This window comes from Cucurbita moschata, unplaced genomic scaffold (assembly GCF_002738365.1).
Source record: "Cucurbita moschata cultivar Rifu unplaced genomic scaffold, Cmos_1.0 Cmo_Scf00032, whole genome shotgun sequence".
NCBI lineage: Eukaryota > Viridiplantae > Streptophyta > Magnoliopsida > Cucurbitales > Cucurbitaceae > Cucurbita > Cucurbita moschata.
The window spans coordinates 1,746,809-1,768,739 of record NW_019268548.1 but is presented as its reverse complement, the minus strand read 5'-3'; the positions used below and the strand labels follow the sequence as shown (position 1 = coordinate 1,768,739).

General features: G+C 35.9%; 6 protein-coding genes across 9 annotated transcripts; 4 read left to right on the top strand and 2 right to left on the bottom strand.

Annotated features, from left to right (window-relative positions):
• Positions 1-652: 652 nt before the first annotated feature.
• Positions 653-2,857, top strand: LOC111429636 (glutaredoxin-C4-like). The gene is made up of 4 exons (XM_023065564.1): positions 653-961; positions 1,183-1,256; positions 2,385-2,483; positions 2,566-2,857. Exons 1-4 carry the CDS (start codon positions 795-797, stop codon positions 2,640-2,642), a joined length of 417 nt encoding a protein of 138 aa, XP_022921332.1. The 5' UTR covers positions 653-794; the 3' UTR covers positions 2,643-2,857.
• Positions 2,858-3,606: 749 nt separating this feature from the next.
• On the top strand, positions 3,607-6,185 carry LOC111429637 (glutaredoxin-C4-like). Its single transcript, XM_023065565.1, has 4 exons — positions 3,607-3,857; positions 4,016-4,089; positions 5,686-5,784; positions 5,872-6,185. The coding sequence occupies exons 1-4, from the start codon at positions 3,712-3,714 to the stop codon at positions 5,928-5,930; spliced, it is 378 nt and encodes a 125-aa protein (XP_022921333.1). The 5' UTR covers positions 3,607-3,711; the 3' UTR covers positions 5,931-6,185.
• Positions 6,186-6,632: 447 nt separating this feature from the next.
• On the top strand, positions 6,633-11,359 carry LOC111429646. The gene is made up of 4 exons (XM_023065581.1): positions 6,633-6,992; positions 7,093-7,326; positions 7,608-8,855; positions 10,692-11,359. Exons 1-4 carry the CDS (start codon positions 6,724-6,726, stop codon positions 11,290-11,292), a joined length of 2,352 nt encoding a protein of 783 aa, XP_022921349.1. The 5' UTR covers positions 6,633-6,723; the 3' UTR covers positions 11,293-11,359.
• Positions 11,360-11,416: 57 nt separating this feature from the next.
• On the bottom strand, positions 11,417-12,065 carry LOC111429652. Its single transcript, XM_023065592.1, has 2 exons — positions 11,776-12,065; positions 11,417-11,679 (listed from the first exon to the last, which is right to left on the bottom strand). The coding sequence occupies exons 1-2, from the start codon at positions 11,935-11,937 to the stop codon at positions 11,524-11,526; spliced, it is 318 nt and encodes a 105-aa protein (XP_022921360.1). The 5' UTR covers positions 11,938-12,065; the 3' UTR covers positions 11,417-11,523.
• Positions 11,665-15,605, top strand: LOC111429651 (homeobox-leucine zipper protein ATHB-4-like). Of its 4 annotated transcripts, none has more exons than XM_023065590.1 (6): positions 11,838-11,924; positions 13,027-13,205; positions 13,392-13,486; positions 14,655-14,858; positions 14,985-15,064; positions 15,256-15,605. In XM_023065590.1, exons 4-6 carry the CDS (start codon positions 14,670-14,672, stop codon positions 15,488-15,490), a joined length of 504 nt encoding a protein of 167 aa, XP_022921358.1. In that variant the 5' UTR covers positions 11,838-11,924; positions 13,027-13,205; positions 13,392-13,486; positions 14,655-14,669; the 3' UTR covers positions 15,491-15,605. The 4 variants fall into 4 exon arrangements, 3 of the variants coding, with proteins under 3 accessions (XP_022921358.1, XP_022921359.1, XP_022921356.1); XM_023065591.1 differs by having other exon boundaries at positions 14,651-14,858; XR_002708205.1 differs by lacking the exons at positions 14,655-14,858; positions 15,256-15,605 and adding an exon at positions 11,665-11,756.
• A 3,799-nt stretch (positions 15,606-19,404) lies between these two features.
• On the bottom strand, positions 19,405-21,761 carry LOC111429681 (probable cation transporter HKT6). Its single transcript, XM_023065621.1, has 3 exons — positions 20,725-21,761; positions 19,751-19,960; positions 19,405-19,631 (listed from the first exon to the last, which is right to left on the bottom strand). Exons 1-3 carry the CDS (start codon positions 21,759-21,761, stop codon positions 19,433-19,435), a joined length of 1,446 nt encoding a protein of 481 aa, XP_022921389.1. The 3' UTR covers positions 19,405-19,432.
• Between the last annotated feature and the right edge of the window lie 170 nt (positions 21,762-21,931).

Below are 21,931 nucleotides of genomic sequence, written 5' to 3'. Positions count from 1 at the left end.
CTCTGTAAAATACTCATTTCATTTGTTCCTCCTAAAAAGATCTACTAAATTCATCGAGTTGTTCCAAAGAATCAAAACGGCCAGTTATTAATGGAATTTCTTGTCGGCTCTCTGTAAAATACTCATTTGGACGAGGGCTTCCAAAAACATCGTAAGCTAAACCCGTGCTGACGAATAACCAACCTGCAATGAATAGAGAAGGTATAGTAATGCTATGAATGACCCAGTATCGAATACTGGTGATAATATCAGCAAAAGAACGTTCTCCTGTCGTATTCTATTTTTTTTGATGTAATTTCAAATGTCTAAATTTAGTATAGGTTGAAATATGTTTGAAATATATTTTTAAAAATTGAATTTAGAGATATAAAAAAGAGTAATTTCCATTTAAGAAAAAACATGATATGTTTTTCCTTATAGAGTGAATGATAATTAATTTTTACCTTTAACCTTAAATTAATAATATAAAGTCATTTTAATTTTTTTTTGAAATTATAAATATTAAATTTCGAAATTTAAAATTAACTAAAATGAATTAAGTCGAACAACCCCCCGTGACTTGTTGCTGTTATTATATTATATATTATTATGTATTATTATTACAGAAATATAGAATATTTATTTATTTATTTATTTGCAACCTAAAAAGCGTAGTATCTTACAAGACGTGTGAATATACAAGAGATGCTGAATTTCAGTAATTGTCTTCTCTAAAATTACGCTTACGAGCAATTAATCGCCAATCGCAGAAACCTCACCGGAATAAGGTTAATTGCAGGCCGGAATTTGGATCAATGGCAGCGACGATGAGTATGAGGAAGATGCTGACGGTATCAGCAGCTATGGTCTGCGCCGTAGCCGTAGCGTCTTTATACGGGGCCTCAGCTTCCACGGAAACACGCTTCATCAAGAACACCATCGCCTCGCATCAGATCGTCATCTTCTCCAAGTCCTATTGCCCGTAATTTCCTTCTCATTCCTCTTTCTCTTCTTAATCGATTTATTCAGACTTCATTCTGGATCTATTCGTCTCATTTCTCCAAATCGACTTTTGTTGTTCCGTTCTTGACCCGCTGTGGCCATGTTTTCTATTACTTTTAAGTTTTGTTGCCCTACATTTGGAAGCAGATCGAGGAAGGGGCGAGTTTCCGCTTCTCTTAATTGTTGTTTTTGTGCATACAGGTACTGTAGAAGGGCAAAAGCTGTTTTCAAGGAATTGAACAAAGTTCCTTATGTTGTTGAGCTGGATCAAAGAGGTACTTGCATAATCTGCCTTTTTCTCGTTCTGTTTATCAAAACTAGCAATATCACCATGGTTTAAATCTGATTGAAACTCAGTATGCTTGTTTCTTGTTTTTGTGCTCCTTTTATTGCACGTCTTCTGTTGTTGCCCTGCCAGTATATCTAGATTTCGGACAATTTCATATGAAAATCTTGTTCTGGCCTATGCTCTCCGCATTATGAAAGTATTGGTTAGGATATTACACTTGATATGGGCATGCTTGATATCTAGATTTCGGTAAACTTCATATGAAAATCTTCTCTTATATCTTTTCTGATGATTTTATCTTCATTATTTAAATGAACGATATTTTCAACTTAATTGTGACGGAGTAGTAAGAGAATTTGTGCCTAGTATTGCCTCCAGCCTCTCGAAATGGTGACTGCCTGCGACTGGAATATTTATGTATTAGGTCTTGTGACATGATTCTCTGTAAAATGCTTTCCTCTTCGAAACTAACATGGTCGTTTGGGATCGTCTATTCTCTTCATCTAAAATCCTCACTCTGGCTGAACATATGGCAACTGGTTTAGGCATATACTCTTGACTACGCAGTTAGAGGTTCGAATCCCCCCACCCCATAGACGTGGTTGAACTAAAAAATGTTCAAATTACTCTATCTAATCAGATCACACACTCAGATCCACCCCCCCAAACAACAATGGAAGGTAATTCCTTCTAGTTGTGTTCTTTTGGGAGTTAAGAGAGGGAGGGCAAAGAGTGGGGGATGGTAGAAAACAGCAATGAAAGGGAGAAACGGTGTGCAAGAGTGAGTCCTATTAGCTGTTGCCTGAAATGTCCATTTACTGACAAAACGTTTAGATTATGGGTCGACTAATTATGTATTATGTTGTACAAAATCCTCTTCTTTTTATCTTTTTAGTTGATTTGCAGGTTCTTTGTAATGTTTTTTTCTCTCTTGTTTCCCTTTTCGACATGGGTGGGGAGAATTCAAGCTTTGGATGAATTCTCTAAACGAACTAGCAAAAGGGTTATCAGTAAACATATATCTGGCTTTTGTTTCTGCATCTATGTATATCTGGTGGTATTCCTTCATCTAAAGGTTAATAATACTCATAGAATTTGGATCTGTATCTCACAGAGGATGGCAGTGAGATTCAAGATGCTTTTATGGCACTCATCGGAAGGCGCACTGTACCTCAAGTGTTCGTAAATGGAAAACACATAGGTGGATCAGATGGTAATGGGCTCTTCTATGGCAAATTTTTGTGTGGTAACATATTTCTCCAAGTACTTCTAACTTATTGAAACCCTGATTCCAGATACCATTGAAGCATATGAGAGTGGGAAGTTGAGTAAGCTCCTGGGCATTAATGAAGAGCATAAAGCGGATCTTTGAATCAAACCCTTCTACTGTAAGCAGAGATATTTGCACCAACAGAGTATATTTTGCTTGGATCAGTTGTTCAATTGTAACTCTTAATGGTGGAGGATAAGTTTTCTCTGTAACTCTCTCTCCGTCTCACACCAGTGATAACAATGCTTTTCTTGCAAGGAGATTTTCGAACTTCAATAGATCGAACAATTTTTGCGCGTCTAGTTACGCTTGTTTAACTGGATCCTGTTGGTTTCTTCATTTTCTAGCCAGAGTTTTAAAATTTTATATTTGATGTTGTTGTCATGGTCCAAGTTTACCACTAGTAGATATTGTTGTCTTCGGGCTAAAATCTTAGAGAGAGGTTATCAAGAATGTTTTAAACCCTAGAGAGAGGTTATCAAGAATGTTTTGTTCTTCCCCCCAATTGATATTGAGATCTCGAGTGAGGTTAGTTGAGAGGTGAATATGTTTCGTTCTCCTTTCTAACTAATAACCGATGTGGGATCTCACAGTCATGTTGGTTGAGAGCGAGTATTTGAACTTTCTCACATTCTTGTGATGATATATGGCTATCAGGTTGAACTAGGTGGGTGGATAGTAAACTACCTACATTTTACCATTATTATATAACCATTTTTTATTATATTTTCTAAAAAACAAGTTTAATATCAATTTAATTAGAAGTAACCCACATTTTAAATATTTTTAAATCTGAACCTGAAAATAATAATAAAATTAAACTTTTGTAATATTGATATTTGTTTTTTCAACTTAAATTTTTTTTTTTCTAATATGTTTTTCATCCTCAATATATTAAATTTTTTTTTTAATTTAATTGATTTATGGATGCACAATTGAATACATCTGGTTTTGATTTGTTTTTTTTTTTTTTTTTTTAATTTTTAGTTTTATTTATTTTTCAGTATTATTATTATCCAAAAATTTCAATTCAGCGTAATTCAAGGAACATAAATAAATTTTAAAAAGGAAGGCCAGCAGTTAGTTTGGCTGAAGTACAAACTTAATCGCCGACATTTGCAGCCTTATCGACAAAAGTTGGTTGCAGAGTTGCAGTCGGGAATTTGTATCCATGGCAGCGACGTTGAGTATGAGGATGACGACGATGGTATCAGCAGCCAGGGTTTATGCAATGGCTTCATCTTCCCCGGAGTCGCTCTTCGTCAAGAAAACCATCGCCTCCCACCAGTCCGTCATTTTCTCCAAATCCTATTGCCCGTATTGTCGTTCTCCTTCTTCTCTTCTTTCATTTTTTCTCGCTTCCAGCATCGATCTATTGTTAATCTCATTTCTGCTATTCGACTTTCGTTGTTCTATGTTAACCCGCGGCGGTCATGTGCAACTACTTTAATATTGTTTTTGATTGTGCGATGCAGGTATTGTGAAACGGCAAAAGCTGTTTTCAAGGATTTGAACAAAGTTCCTCATGTTGTTGAGCTGGATCAACGGGGTACTTGCTTAATTTCCCTTCTTCTAGCTCTCTCCCTGTTTATGAATAAGTAACATTAACAATTCTCATATGTAAATACTGCTGAATTTGGGTTAAATCTAATTGAAATTGAGTATGTTTGGTTCCTGCTTTTGGATTCTTCATCTATTTCATGTCTTTGGTTCTGGATCCTGCTAGTTTGTTTAGATTCCAGAAATTTTATATTAAAATCATGTTCTGGCTTGTTCACTCCTGCTATGAAAATGTTGGATTGCGATATCACAGTTGATATTTTTGAAGCTCCAAGTGTTAACTAGATGGCTTACCTTTCTCTTTAGTCATCTATTTTCTTCATCTGCTTATCTTCTGCTTCCATTTTGTTCTTTCCTGATTAATCGTCGCTATTCAAACCTTAGTGTAACACTTAGAAAGAGAATCTGTGCTTAGCATTGCCTCCAACCTCTCTAAACGATGATTACCTGCGACTGCAAAATTTATGTATCTGGTTCTGTGACATAATGCTTTGCCAATTCGAAATTGAAGGTTTTGTTTGGGGAAATTCTACCTCTTCGGCTACAATTTTCAGTCTCTAAGTGTGTTCTTGAAAGGGTAGTTCCTTCTGCTTTATGTGTTCTTTTGAGAGTTTAGGAGAGGGGGCCAAAGAGTGGGAGATGGTAGAGGAAAAGGAGAAAAACTAGGGAGAAAGGGTATGCAGAAGTATGTCTGATTAATGTTGTTTGGATTTTTTTGTTTGCGAGAAAAAAGTTCAAAAAATGCTTGGGATTTATCTTGTGTTGTGTGTGCTTCACAATCTTCTTTCATCTTTCTCAGTTTGTATGCAAGTTGTTTGTCTTGTTCTATATTGGCTAACTAAAAGGAAAAATTATGGGTTTGTGAGTAAATGATACTATCTCCGTTGGTACGAGACATTTTGAGAAAAACCAAAAGTAAAGTCATGAGAGTTATGCTCAAAGTGGATAATATTATATCATTGTGGAGACTCGTTGTTCCTGATATGGTATCAGAGTTATGCCCTTAACCTAGCAATGTCAATAGAACCCTCAACCCTCAAGTGCCGAATAAAGAGTGTATTCTGTTTGAGGGCTCCAGAGAATAGTCGAGCTTTGATTAAGGAGAGGTTGTTAGAGAGCTCTAGAGAAAGAGACCTCAAGAGAGGCTCTATAGAGTTCTTTGTTCGAAAGGAGGATTGTTGAAAATTGTCCCACATTGACTAATTAATTAAGGGGAAGATCATGAGTTTATAAATAAATGACGTTATCTCCATCGATATGATGCCTCTTGGGAAAAACCAAAAGCAAAGCCATGAGAGCTTATGTTCGAAGTGGACAATACCATATCATCGTGAAATGTCTTCTTTCCTACCATTATTGAGTTTAGCTTTTTTATTTCTTTCATTTCATTATGGGGGAGAGAATTCAAGCTTTGGATGAATTCCCTAAATAGACCGGCAAAACTGTTATACCATTAAACATATATCTAACTCTTCTCTTGTTTCCATTTCTGTTCATATATCCTACTGCTATCTCCTTGCTGTTCAATTACTCATAACCTAAAAGTAACTACTTAATTCATAGCATTTGGATCTTTATCCCCCAGATGATGGCAGTGCCATTCAAGATGCTCTTAGTGCACTTGTTGGAAGACGCACTGTTCCTCAAGTGTTCATAGATGGAAAACACATAGGTGGATCAGATGGTAATAGACTCTTCATTGCGCCAACATATTCTTTGTAATATACTCTTCTCCAAAGTGCTTTTAACTGATTGATGCCTTGAATTTCAGATACTGTTGAAGCTTATGAGAGCGGAGAGTTGGGTAAACTCCTGGGCATCAAGGAATAGGATGAAGTTGATCAAACCTTCAATTCTAAGCAAATATCTTTGCACGTACAGAGTTTCTTTTGCTTGAATTATCTGCTTAATTGTATCCCTTAATGCCTACAAGGTACTATTTTGTCTCGAAAATAGGGAATCCGATGCATTTTTGGACGTGAAAATTTATTTTAACGAGACTGATTCTCAATAACAGTTGGATGTAGATTCAAAAATTTGCATGCCTTAATAAACATGGGATACAAATTCTTGATGCTTTTGAAATTCTCTCATACCTCTAACGATTCGAAACTGCTATCCATTTTGTGACAATTTCCTTGAATAATTTTTCATTATAACGGAGTTTTAAAGCTTTATTTATTATATTGAATTGCTTAGTTATACTTGTTTAATAAATTGGTTTAAAAATCTTTATGTAGGTAAGAATACGGGACTATTTATATAGAAAATTGTGAACTCTAAATTAATGCGAATTGAACTAGTAACGATCCAAGCTCATTGCTAGTAGATATTATCTGCTTTGATCATGTCAGCTCAATTTTACAATGAGAGGTTTCTACGTTTTTATTAAGAATGTTTCATTCCCGTTTCATTCCCCTCCTCGACACTGGCTATGATCTCAAGAACTTTTAAAATGGTGACATCTAGGGTTTGAATTAATTTAACTCCTTGAATTAAAATAAATAAATAAATAAATAATTGGGCATCCAAAAACAAACATGCGCGCGAGGAGGTGTTTGTATTAAAGACGACGCAGGCTGTGGCGAGGGAATTGGCAGTTCATTCGATCACTGGGTGCATCATGGAGCAGCAGCAGAAGCTTTGTAGCCATAGCTGCACGTCTACTTCCAAAACCAAACGAAAGAGACGATCCAATTCCGATTTCGATGTCAATACTACTTTCTCTCTTCTTCTCGCCGCCGTCTCTACCCCTCACAATCCCTATGCTGCCTCCTTGATTCCCAAATGCTTGGCGGAGCTCCATTTCGCTCTTCTTCCACATTCTCCACACCCTCTGCAAACTCTTCCGTCTTCAATCCTCTCTCTTCTTCCTCTTCTTATTCTTTCTGAGTAATCCCTCTTTCGGTTCTTTTACCTGCCATTGGATTGACATATTCTGTTTGTTTCTTAATTTGTTTGTTTTTTTTTTTTTTTTCTCTTCTTGTTGTAGGCGCCAAGGAATTGCTTCTCGTGCTGCTGAGATTGTGGGCGCTGCTTCGCTTCTTTCGCTCCGTATGAATGAAGTGATTGCTTCGGCTGATGGGGTTGTGAGGGCTTTGATCTCGGCCTTGGCGTGTTCCAAGAGAAGGGTTGCGTTGGCTGCTTGTAATGCTGTTATGGATTTGTCCACCACGTCCTTTGGGCGGGAAAGCTTGGTTGAGTTCTCTGCTATCGAGCGTCTTATGTAAGTATATATTGCTATTGTTTCATATGGTGCAATGGGCTTGGCTGTGAACTTAACTCTGTTCTTCATTTTGATTTTGTACCCCTGCATCTTTGCATTTTAAACAAGCACATGAGAAAGAAGGGTACGACTTAAATGCACTTTGTGCTTCTCTACAATTCATTTCAGCCATGATTAATGTGACAAATATTACGAGTTGCTGGTGTGATAGTTTGTGCCGTGAATCACAGTTATGTAAGTTTCGAGCATTTTCTTGGATAACTGAACTTAATATCTACTAGATCTGCATTTTTGCAGGTTTCAGCCTCTTCAGCGATGTCAGTTTCCATAGGCACTGTATATATTGAAAATTCTGCAATCCTGAAGGCAGGATTTGAAGGAGATGAGCTTTCAATATCAATTCTGAATGCAGCTATAGTTCTATTGAACACTTGCCATTTCAAACATTTGGAAAAGATACCACGCTACTACTTGAAGACATTCTTGACATTTTTGCAAAAGCAATGGATAGAAGTGCGTAGTAAAATGATGCAAATTAACAAAATCGAGTGCAGCTGGCAGGAGCAATTCAAAATCAGCAATATTAGCACCAATGATTTGGCCGTGTGTATTTTTAGGCTTTCCATCAGTACCGATCGAGTTAGCAGAGTTTTTCTGGTGAAGGAGGTTAAAACGTTATTGGGTTTAAGTGGGTTGAACTTTGAAGAATTCATGCTTAACCACTGGGAATCATCGCCTTGTCTCATGCAGAAATCCTCAACAACCATAAATGAAGAAGCTGATATTATCGGATCATTTGTGGGATCTATAACCTCAATTGAAACAAATCTCTCCTTTATTTCATCAATGCTTGGAAGATTAGTTTCTTGTAATCCTATTGCCTCAGATGAACTAGACATACATAATTTCTTAGAGGAGGCACGAAATGAATTGGGATTTCCTTTAATTTATCAGCAAGATATACGTGTCTTGAGAACTGATGAGTGTTTGAAAAGAGAGATACATTTCTTTCAGAAAACTTTTGAGCCATGTTGCTTAAAGGGTCCTCATTTCTTAAAGTTAAATGATGCGCTGAAGTGTGAAGAAGCTTTTAAAGAGGGTTATACAATTGCTCTGCGTGGCATGGAATTTCGGTATGAGAAGATTGCTGCAATTGCAAATACTTTAGCATCTCTGTTTGGTCAGCCATCTGTAGGTGCTAATATGTACTTGACTCCTCCAGGTTCTCAGGGTTTGGCTCGTCATTATGATGATCATTGTGTGTTTGTATGCCAGCTTGCTGGAAGCAAGCAGTGGACAGTTTTTAGTCCGCCAAAGATGTGTTTACCTCGCTTGTATGATGCTAATGAATTCCCACGTTGTTCTGAGGTTGAGAGTCCATTGGCGGTTGGAAGGCAGTTTTTACTAAGGGAGGGTGATGTATTATATATTCCTAGAGGATTTCTTCACGAGGCTCGTACTGAAAATAATGGTCCTGATGGGTCTTCTCTACACCTTACCTTTGGTATTGAGGTCGAACCACCTTTTGAGTAAGTCAATGGGAACTTTTGTTTGAATTTTAGATGACTTGATTGATTAATCTTTCTTTTGGTTTATTGCATTTCACTTCATGTAGTTTAACTATAATCTGAAGAAGTTGATGGAGAATAGTTTTTGAGATGCTATAATGACAAATGGGAAGAAATTTTCCTAGATGTGTAAAGATCTACGAGTAACCGAAGGGATTATTTAACTAAGTAGCTAGATTCACTTGAGGGGTCTTTCAATTCAAAATAGTTTTTGAGGTGTTCCCTAAATATTTTTGTCATGGTCATTAAGTTCAAAATCTCTTGAAATTGGTATCCCATCAAGTACTTTTTTCTCTTATTTATTTATTTATTTTTTTGTTAAGCTATTATGGTTTTAAGGACATCTGCAATCACGGATTTGGTGAACATTAAAAGCTATGATATTTCTATCTAGGGCTTACATATTTGAGGTAAAAGTCTAGCCTGTTACCAGCCAGAAGTTTTGAAGAATTTGTTTTAGATCATTATAACCATTAGAAATCAATCATTTTTCATTCTAATAGGATTGAAGGCATGACACTGAAATGAGTAAGAAAGAAAATATGTTTTTAGACACAGTGATGTATGCTTAATAATTCTGTTGATTACGCCAAACGCTCATAATTCTATCAGCTTTTTCATTTATTCTGTTGTATTATGTAAGTGCGGCTGTTCCTGTAATATATTTACTGCAGTGTTCTCGTCAGTGATATTGACGTGTTTTTTTATTCTTAATAAGCATATCCAGTTACATTTACTTCCCATCCTGATACTTGAAGCACTTGTATGAACAAGGATTTCCAGTTGTAGTGCTTGTTGTCCTTATATTTAATTGGCTGATTCTCAATGTATGAATCGGTTTTCATTCGACTCAAGAGATGGCGTTTACTTTCTTGTAAGGAATTAGCAGTCTTGCCCTCTTTCAAATCAGCTCAGCGAGTAGTGGCTGAGACATCTTCACTGTGGTGTAATTGCATCACTAATGCTGAAAATTTGTTTCAAAATAAAATGTTACTTATCTGTGTCTCGAATTTTAAATTGAGGCAAACAGGATAAATAAAATGTTTAAATACCTTTTGGAGTGTCTTTTTTGGTAGACCAATATATTGTACCATCTGAAAACTGAGGAACAAATCATGTGCTGTTACTAACGTGCTTTTAGTAAAGTATGGAACCTTGACATGTTTCCATGGGACACGAGCAACATTTTGGGCCCAATGCGTCTGGAAAAGCAGGTGTTTGATGCCCATAATTCATGTTGGATTCTCCATTTTCTAAAATTGGACTTTGAATTTGTGGATCCCATGGGATTTAATCAGACAGCTATTATGCTTATAGAATTGTCTTATAGCGAGAACCTTCATATGATGATCATTAAGTTATGATTTTGTGTTCTTGTGTAAATTCATCAGGGTTCACTGTCCTAGTAAAAGCCTAAAATTTGTCATTATTGCATTGCTAGTTCCTGGTTGCACAAAGATTTATTGTGGTTAAGTTCACATGCAAGTGCATTTTACCTAGTTATTAACGTATCTACACGGTTTTATGCCATAACTTTTAATTGGTTCTATGACATTTTTCTAAAACTGTAGTTGTTTTAGTTCGGTTGAATGATTATTTTTCAAATCTAGTATAGAACAAGGTGACTGTTAGACTTGTAGACCGCCACATCAAAGAGCATATAATCTCTCAGCTTTCTATATTTAGTGAATTGTTTGAAGTCTCTTTTCTGTAACTTCGATAAAAGTTGCCTGGAAGTTAAAATTCCCAAGGATCAGAGTATTTTATTTACTTTGTTCTCCTTTTTTCCTATTTCAGGTGGGAAGGATTTGTTCATACTGCTGTCTATTGTTGGAAATGGAATGATAACCCAAAGCAATATGATACTTTGTTTGGAACTATGTCTGTAGAACTGCTGCACTTGGCAATTTGGTTAATTAGTGTATCTGATCATAACTTTCGAAAGGCTTGCTTGGTAGAAGCAAGTTCTCTGCCCTCAGATAACAATAATATGCTTGCCCTGAACCAGAAGACTATTTTCAGTAGATTGATAGATAAAATTAGTAGAGAGTCAAACTTCTTGGAAGTGCTTGCTGGTATTAAAATTTCAGTTGAGAAAGACGAAGACCCCTTTCATCGGATGAGATGGCTTAGGCTTCTCAATGTAGATGAAAAAGAAAGCGTCAAAGAAGATCAGTGGACTATGCCCTCAATTGGTATCAGAGATCTGTTATCTACTTGTGCTACTCATAGAGAAAAGGTAGAAACTACATTTGTGGAGGTGAAGTCCAGATTTTGTAGGGAAGTTCGATTTGAGAATGCTGTGGAGTGCTACAAAAAGTTGCTCGAGAGGTTCAGAAATGTCAGAAGTCAATACACAACAGGAATGATTTCTTTGCATTCAATTACGAGTGATTAATGTGTCTGGTTCTTTGCCAACTATGTTTCCTATTTCGAGCTATTGAGTTTCATATATATTTTGGCAAGTTCCGAGCTCAAGTAAGCACGAAAGTCTGACTTATCTGCAATGATTCTATCGTATATGAAAAAAACGAGCATTTGATAGATTATAAAACAAAAGAGAGTATCTGAAGTTCAGTACACGTATGAATAGTTCATTTCATCTTTAAAGTTGATATGTTGTCTATGGCTATGGATGTTTGGGCGTCGGATTTGGATGCGTTGTCACTCCATGATAATCAATGTGGTAGACAAGTTCGCCCATACGGTCGATACTTGCTTCATATTCAGGTATGTTGGAGGAAATATCTTTTGCAGATGGTCTATTGAACTCGTCTTCGTGAACCTGCATTTTGGCATATCCATAACCATAAATAAGGAAATATCAGTACATGTTTAGGGTGGTGAAATCCATTGGCACAGGTTAGTATTTGTTTCATACCTCGACTTTGAGGAATTCAGATTCGGGATTGGAAAATGATGAACCAAGGTACTTTCTTGCAGGTCTTCCTGTGGAGGGGGGTGGAGATTGCAAACGATGCACTGAAAGAAGATAGAAGAGATTAAAGAGAAGGAAAAAGAAAAGAAAATGTGAGGATCCCATTTCTTGACTCTTATCTTCTCTAATAAATATCAGGTTATGTAGATTATAGGGATTGAAAGAGATAGGTTTGGAGCAATATATAGAGGGAGCTTTTTATGCATACTCCTTTGGAGATCTAGAGTGTGTGTGTGTGTGTGTGAAAGAGAGAGAGAGAGAGAGAGAGAGAGAGAGAGAGAGAGAGAATCAATTATTGGTCCATGGCGGAAGGGAGACAAGGACTAGCTTATGCTTGTGATTTTGTTTCTCATTCATAACGAAATAGACCCAATACCTACCAAGATAACCATCTCCTTCATCAAGTCATTTACGCTTTTCGGCCTGACTTAACCGATGTTATAATTTCACGTGTTTGTTCCATGCCAAACAGAACCACTCCTGGCAAGATGGCTCACCCATGTTTTGTCCTTCATTGAGGACTCCCATTTGGTTCCTTTTACGCCTTTACTTTCTCTCTCCCCTCTCCCCTCTCTTCTGTCTTGTCCTTGTAATAGCCGAGGTCCGCCGCTAGCAAATATTGTTTTTTTTTTTCTTTTCCTCAAAGTTTTTAAAACAGGTATGATAGAGAGATATTTCTACACTCTTATAAAGAATGTTTCGTTCTCCTCTGCAATTGATGTGGAATCTCACAGTCCATCTCCCTTTGAGACCCAACGTCCTTGCTGGCATTTGTTCCCTTCTCCAGTCGATGTGGGACCCTCTAATCCACCCCCTTCGTGGCCCAATGTCCTTGTTGGCTCTTGTTCCCTTCTCCAGCCGATGTGGGACCCTCCAATCCACTCCCTTCATGGCCTAGCATCCTTGTGTCAACCGCCCATTCGGGGCTTAGCCTCCTCGTTGGCACATCGCCCAGTGTATGGCTCTGATATCATTTGTAATAGCTCAAGTCCACCGCTAGCAGATATTGTCCTCGTTCATATGCTAGATGCTTTTTTCTAGAAAGAAAAACTTCCAATTTCAAACTTAAACCCAATTTTTTTGGTCAAAACATTTCCAATTTTGTTGTGACATGTGAGATCTATCTGCACAGGTTGTAACTTGTAAATTTGAACATAAATATGGCATCTGAAGCCTCGGAGTTTTTTGGTGCAGATGGTCGGCATTCTAGTGCTGTATGCAATAAATGTATGGCACTGAAAGAGGTGTGCATTTCTCAACTTTTCAACGTGATTGATTGTTGCAATAGTTTAACATCACCAATGGCTGCACTGGAGATTCCCCAGTGACAAATGATTTGAAAGGGAAGTGGTAAAGTGAATTAATCAACTGATGTAAGTGTCTTCAATCCAGGCTTCATGACATGACTTCCTTTTGTTTTGTTTTATTTCTATGAATATGAACACTTCGTCGAATGACAAGATTTAACTCATAATAAATAGATACCGACAATTTCATAAATGATTAGCGTTCTTTATTTCTATTCAACAATATACTAATAGGTTATAATTTTTTTACAGAAGAGTTCTTATTTGAGACTTTTGGAGATTGCTCGATGGTGGGAATGGATTATAGAATGGGCTAGAAAAAGGGTTAATTGCTTGAATGACTTCAGGTAAACATTCCAGTTCAAAAAAATTTTAAGAGTATTTTTAAAGTCAAGAGTATATTGAAACTTTGAAAAGTTTCTAAATAAATTAAGTAGATAGTGATATAGGATTAAAAGAAGAGTTTAGTTCATTGAAGTTATGATATGAATGGTAGCAACATGTGTATGGAAATGCAAGCATATTATAATGTCCAATAATCATTACAAACCCTAAGTTATTTCAAATATGAACACAAAGAAAAACCCTAAACTTATATAATTGAAATCCAGTTCCTAAGTTAGAAAATGTGACCTTTTGGGTCCAAACACTACCAACAAAAATAGACACGTAAATTTGGCAGTTTTCTTCTTCCCATTTTCAAATCCAACAAAAGATAAACTTAATCCACTCCTTTGAAGGTCCAGTGTTCTCATTGGCTCATTGTTTGGCGTCGGACATTGATACTATTGATAATGGCTCAAGTTCACATCTAGTAGATATTGTCCGCTTTTGTCCGTTATATATCAACGTCAGCCTCACATTTTAAAAAGTGTCTGTAGGAGAGAGGTTTCTACACATTTATAAGAAATGTTTCGTTCTCCTCTTCAACCGATTGAGATTTCTCGATCCAAACCTCTTGTGTAACTCAAAGAAAGAATGAAAATAATGAAAATACCAAGTAGTTGATAAAGAAGATGATTAAAGAATGAAAATAAATATAATATTTAGAAAAGACAAAGTCAAAGAAAGATATTGGTCAAATGCATTTAAGGAAGATCTTGGTTTGGTCTTAGGAGTCAGAGTTGTGTAACTCATGCTTTAACTCTTAAAAAATTCTTATTCTCATTCTTAAATTCTCTCTCTCTCTCTCTCCTTCTCTTAATTAAAACTCATTTAACAAAATTCATTCATAAACCCAATAATTAAAACTCAAAACTGATGATCATAAACTGATTCTACTTGAAACCTCCTTCCCAACTCTCTCTTAATTAATCCCCACCTTACCCTTCTTCTCCAAATCCCATCTCTCTCTCTCTCTCTCTCTAAACCGCCATGGGAGACCAAGATGAGCTCTGCAACACCAGGCTTGGCCTTGCCTTAGGATTTGGCGATTATGTTCCAAAAAAGATGCAGAAAGCCAACAAACAGCCCAAGTTCTTGTCTGACCTCTCTTTCTCTCTCATTCCAAGACAGGAATCCGCCATTAACATGCAGCTTCAAGCTAATGAACCCTCCAAGGATTCCTCCTTTGGAATTAGTAGAGATCGGTCATCCACTAATTATAATTGCAACGCCATTAGTGGTGGATTAGAAAGAGAGAGAAAAAAGCTTAGGCTTTCCCAAGAACAGCTCACTTTGCTTGAAGAAACCTTCAAACTTCACACCACCTTGAATCTGGTAACCCTTTATTATTATTTCCACAACCCATTTCACCCTTTTTCCTTCTTTTCATTTTTCTTAAATACCCATCAAATTTTCTTACGAAAAATTTAAACTTTTCTCTGTTTTTGCATGGATTTGCAGGCCCAGAAACTAGCACTTGCCCAGCAATTAAACCTCAAAGCTCGACAAGTGGAAGTTTGGTTTCAAAACAGGCGTGCAAGGTTAGTATTGTCGAGGATTGTCGGGAGATTATATACGTTTATAGATAAGTAATATATCTCCATCGATATGAAATCTTTTGGAAAAACATGTTTAGATTCAAAGTGGACAATATCATAGTATCGTAGAGAGTCGTGGTTCTTAATTTTTTAAAAATTGGACTGTGGATTCAAATGTTTTTTTTATCGAACAGGTCGAAATTGAAACAAACAGAAGTAGATTGCGAGTTCTTGAAGAAATATTGCGAAAGGCTGAAGGAAGAGAATGGAAGGTTGAAGAAAGAGTTGCAGGAATTAAGATCCACAAAACTTGGAGCTTCACAATTGTATATTCAGCTACCTAAGGCGGCGACGCTCACAATTTGTCCCTCATGCGACAAAACTACGAGGCCGGCCGCCGCCGTGGAGGCCCATTCTCCGCCACAATAATTTTCTTTTTTTTATTACAGAAAAAAAAGAATTAATTCAATTCTCAATAACAATACAATCTCTTTAGATTATTAGAATTAATCTAATCTATGTTATGAAAAGAAAAAGAAGCATTTTTCCGATAAAATGATGGTTTTTTTTTTTTTAATGATTTTTTACTTTTAAATTTGTGTCTAATAAATTTATGATACATAAAATTGAAAATTTAGAGATAGATTATATATTTTTGAAAGTCGAGGACCTCGAGAAATATAGATTTCAAAATTTATGGATTAAAAGTGTAATTTAGACGAAAATTTGAGAGGAAATTAATTAACGAGTTTGTTCGGGTTATTAGCCCCGCAAAAATGAATGAGAAATTGGGTCTAAATTTATTCTTTGGTCCATAGACTACATTAAATTGGTTGCAAAAGAGTTCAACTTTTACAATGTAAACAAAGTTCTTATCTTTGAGTTGAAAAATATAATTTTGTGACTTCTGGTTACCATATTATTATTAATATTAATACTAAAAGTAAAAAAAATTTGTTTCCATATAAATTTGCATTAAAAAAAAAATCAACGAAATAAATAAATAAATAAAATCTCCAGTGTATCTTTCGTCAATAAAGATATCGAAGTTTCAATTTTATAGAAATGTAATGAAAATATCAATAAAACACCAAAATTGACGGATTTTATGAAAAAATAATAAGCAAATAATCTTTATATGATGAAACAAATGACAGTCAGTGAACACAGTATCAATTAGCCTGATTAGATCAAAAGACTCGATATTATTCAAAAACGTGCAACACTACATAACTTATTAATCAGTCCTTTATCAATGTCACCTATGTTATCTCCTCACCTGCAAAGTTTATGAGAAGTGAGTACGTTAAATACTCAGTAAATAGTTTCGTTACACTAATGCACTATAAATTTTATCTCATATTACTTATTATAACTTATACATTAGTGATCTAGCTAAAATGAAAACGGATGATAAGAGTAAATATCAGTTAGTAGAGTCATAATTATATCGAACAATTGCCAGTATACATGAACGTAAGCTTGGGATTAGAGACGTGCTATCATATGTACTCATCTATCCTACATTATAGGAAGAGTAACCGTCATGTTTATCATAATTACGAGCATACAACATGCATGAGATCCTATAATATGTTAAGCCAATACTAATTATAAAGGAAGTTGAAAACTCCGATCTAATTTAACGTGCATACGTATTATTACGGGGAAATTAAGTTAATTTAACTTTTAAATATTGAGTTATTTTTAATTGAGTGATTTAATGTAAATAAAGTTGTGGGAATTATTTAGCTTATACCACAAAAGACTTTTTGGGTTTTAGGGACCAATATTTTTCTTTCATTTTAAATGATTGCCTCCACTAAATAATTAAACTAACTTACTCCCATTTATTACCTCCAAACTCATTTTTAACTGTGGTAAAAGAAGTTTTACTTTGTGACCAAAACTTAATTCATTCCAGTAATTTTTTTTTTTTTTTTAAATTTGACGGTTCACTTTTGACTTAAATATTATTCACTCGATGTCTTTTAGATTTTTTATGTCTGCTCCTCAATTCGTTTCTCGTCTTCCTCCGCTTTGATTAATAAAATATGTCTTAATCCATTGAAATAAGTTCAGATGGTTGGATGAAAGTTCCACCTCTGCTAATTTAGAGAATGATCATGAGTTTACAAGTAAGGAATACTCTGTCTTTTCGAGAAGCCCAGAGCAAATGCATGAGAGATGATGTTTAAAGTGGACAATATCATATAATCGTGGAGAGTTATTTAACATGTATTAGAGTCATGCCCTAAATTTAGCATGTCAATAGAATCCTCAAATGTCGAACAAAGAACTCCAAAAGAAAAGAAGTCGAGCCTCAAACTACATTCCTTAGAGATTTCCTATTTACTTCTACGAGGATTGAGTAAGGATTCTGAAAGCATGCATAAATTTGTTTATCACCAATGCTTGCTAGCCTCGAGATAGTTTCGTGCCACAAAGCAAAGCCTAGGAGTTCCACCAATCCTCGCATTGACTCTTGTCTTCGTCTAGGGTCGTGAACTTGATCCCAAAAATATATGGGTTGATTGACTATCTCCGCTATGTTGTTGCTAGTAAATACCATTATTTCATTTCTTTGGGTTACTGGTCATGCATCGAAAGTTTCAGACTCTCTGTGCAAAATTCACCATTAGCTGGGTTGATGAGGTGGGATGAGGTTGGAGTATATAAACTCCGCCTCCGACCCTGTTTAACTAACATGGAGAAATCTCTCCACTCCCTCTCATTTCTCAGAAGATGTTGTTTATGGCTCACGACCGTGTTCGAGACGACGAGAGCTTGACAATAATCATCAGATGCAAGGTGTTGAGGAACCAGCTCCATTGTTGTGAGTGCTTCTTCTTGAGCTATGAGAAGATGATCCATAATAATAATGGCACCACTTTTGTTGAGGACAAAAGGGTGGTTCCTACTTGACCTAACCCACTTCATAATTAGTACACTTTTTGAGACATACACGAAGTGATCGATATAAACTTTAACCTGTTCATCTAGATTTTATTTTACATTTTCTCTCTCTTCAGTTAGTTGTATTCATCTCTATTCTTCATTGCTTTTTTTCTCTCGTGTTCTTTGTATTTATCTCGTGTAAGCATTGTTGTGCGATCTTAACACATTTAACTCTAGGGATGAAGGTATGCGGAAACCCACCCTTCATAGGGTGGAGAGTTTGTGTTCAAATGGAAAATGAGAGAGTAGAGAGATTTTTATGTGATAGCTAAATGAGGCCAAATGACCCCACATGGAGGTCGAGAACGGGCACGACCCCCCACCCGGCCCCACCTTGCTAATTTGTGTAAATGGAAAATGAGAGAGAGTGGAGAGAAATTTTTCTCTGATAGCTAAACGGAGTGAGAACCGGGCTAAGTTTCCCATTCGAAGTTCATAGCAATGAGTTAATTAGGAAGAGAGAGAAGAGAAAATGAAATCCCACCAATATTTGGGAAAGGGCAATGAATTGAATAGTGGCCTGTTTTCTTTGTAGCAGCTGACAAACAACTCTGCTCACTGTCCATTCAATTTCTAAACTACTTTCCCATTAAAACTTACCTTTCACCCATTTACTTCCCTCTCCCTACTTCTCGATGATTTAAGAACGTTCAGACGTGTTGTGAGACTCCACATAGATTAGATAGAAAAACAAATAGGCTGATGGCAATCTGTAACGGGTCAAAGCGGATAATATCTGCTAGCGGTGGGCTTTAGCTCTCATAAATGATATCAGAGCCAAACATGGGGCGGTGTGCCAACAAAGACATAGGGCTCCCAAGGGGCGTGGATTGTGAGATCCCACATTGATTGGATAGAGAAACGGTTGGAAACCTCTCCCTAACGCGTTTTAAAATCGTGAGGCTAACGATCATACATAATGGGCCAAAATCCACTGGCCCATATCCACCGCTAGCAGATATTATCCTCTTTAGGCTTTCCCTTTCGGGCTTCTCCTCAAGGCTTTAAAACACGTCTGTTAGGGGAAGGTTTCCACACCCTTATAAATGGTGGTTTGTTCTCCTCCCCAATCAATGTGGGACATCACAGACTATTACGATGAGATTGACTTAGTGGAAGGATTGCATAGATACCCATGCTACATCTATGCTTGGCCCAAACTAAAATTGGAAGGGTATTGTTTCGTAAGCTAGGGTTTGTGAAAAATTCTACGTCGACGATGACATCAATGACTTCATTGACCTAGCAGCAACACATGCATAGTGGTTCATACAACAAGCATCCAAACCATCGCAAGGGCGTTTCCCAAAACACCCACGGAACGAAAGTCAATTACAAAAACTTAAATATCATATACGAGTAATTACATTTTTTTCAGTTACAAATAAACGTGTTTTTCACATGAGTTAAAGATTAAAAAAGCTTCCAAGCTCTTTGTTTGTTCATATTAAACTTCTTTAGTCGTCCAAAGATCATGACAACAATAAGAACCAGCTTTCCATTGTCACTCCATTTTCCCGCAAATCCAAACGACTTGTCGACACAAACGCTCGAAGGGTAAAGTTGTCTTTTGCAGCTATATCCCAGTGAAAACCCCACATTTCCATATGCACTGTCCAAATCAAATATACATTTTAGAAATTCAATTCACATAAACGTCAATAAACCCTAAAAATTGATATCGATAACTTTTTGATTCAATTACGATATAGCTACCCGATACTCTATTACCTGATAACTTCGAAAATAATGTTGAACAGACTGAAATTAAGAGAATCGTCCTTGATGTTACGTCTTTCTGTAACGCATATAATAAAGACGAACATTATCAAATAAAAGAGTTGGGAGAAGAGGAAATTATCCATAAATTTGGCCCTTTTAATTCTTCCATCTCCTTCATCAATCTTTATTGGCATGAAAGAAGTATAAGGTGGAAGATACCTGTAAATTTTAAAAATTTTAAATCCATCAATAAAAAATTTTAAAAAATAATAATAATTACAGAATAAATAAATATTTAATATAAAATATATGCATTAGGCTCATAAGTCAAACAATTACAAATAATTAAAATGAAATTAGGACTTCTGGAAATAAATAAATAAATAAATAAAAACCAGACAGTCATCCTTAAAAACAAATCATTGAGTGTCTTATTTATATTTTAATTTATATTTATTATAAATAATAGTTGAAAATTTGATTATTTTTAATTTTTTAAAATTAATTCTTTTTTGTATAGTATTATATATTATTTAGTAATATTTTTAAAAAATCCAAACTAATTTTAAAAATTAAAAAATTTTAAAATTGGGTTATAAATCCAAACGTAAAAGAAGAAAATAAGTCTAAATTTTTAAAAACAAAAATAAAATAGTTTTCAAATGAGATATTAATTATATATATATATATACATATATATATATATGTATGTATGTATGTATTTTAATTTTATTTTTAAATTTAAAATCATACTATGAATCCAAACAAGTTTGAATTCATAGTCAACTTCAAAAAAAAATAAAAATAAAAATTTAATTTCTTTTAAAACTTAAATTTTGAAAATGGTTATCAACAAACAAAAAGAATCGAGAAAAAAGTTAGTACAAAAAAAATTAAAAAAAAAATTAATGATTATGGAACGAAACTCTTATTGTTAAACCGAATGATTATCGAACCCGAAACCGAGAGAGAAGAAAACTAACATCATGGCAGCAAAGAGAACCAAGATGGCAGGAGAGAGTATTGATAGGTCCACAATGGCTTCACCACTATGCCTTGAATTTACGCTTAAGAACAATATCCCAACCAATTTCTCACCACAATTCAGTCCACTTAGCGCACCCGAGCTCCACTCCATCGCCCCAATGGCTACAACCTGCACCACAACGAACCCACAAACACTCCCAACCAACAGCCACGAATCCAGCTTTGGAAGCAAATGCAAGAACCCAATTTCCTCACTATTTTCCAACAAAAACCCTACAATTTTCAACTTCTTCTTCTTCACCACCTTCCCCAAACCCCAAATCGAAGCCCTCAAACACGACGGAAACAACGTATTCCCGAGAAGCGCTTGAGGAATAAGCACGAGAAGTAAACCTAAATTCTTACGAAATACTATCATGTTCTCGTTCGTTGGCACAAACCCACAACTAGCGAAAGTCGAAACCACGACAAAAACCGAAAAAGTTGTCGTTTTTAACCCTTTTTGTTTTAGAACGTCTCGTGCAGTTGGAGCGAGTTTTAGGTAAATCAAAACCATAACTATGCCTAAGAAATTGAAGAGTATGAGATAACCAAATACTACAAACCCCAAAAACTTAATGGATTTGTACTTTAATCTCTCCGGCGGCGGCGGATCAAATTTGGCCTCCAAATCACTTGGAACAGAAGCGATTTTATGGTCGGGGAATTTGAGGTTGAACTTCCTGAATTGGAGGGCGACCATGGAGGTGAACACTTCGCCTCCTATGAACATTAGAACGCTCAAAACGATGAGCTGAGGGTCTGAAAAGGCCTCCATTTCGACAGCCGACATGCTTGAGACTGTGGCGGCTGACACGGAGGTGAAGAAAAGGTCGAGATTTTGAGGGTGGAAATGATCATAAGAAGCTGTTTTTGGCTTCAAAACAAGCAAAGCCAAGAACCCAAAACATGAAATGGAAAGGAAATAGAAGAGATGAATCCAAAAGGGATGAACCCTAATGAGAAAACATGACAACCTTTGCATTCTCGACATTGTTTTTATCGAACAACAACGTGGGATTCAATTCATGATGGTTTTGATTGATAGTAGTACCACATATTTATAGCATCATTAATTTGTGTCCTCCCTTTGTACGTTCATCACGATTATATTCCCATTCTTATTTTATTATTCCTTAGTTAAAATTCCCATTTAGTCTCCGG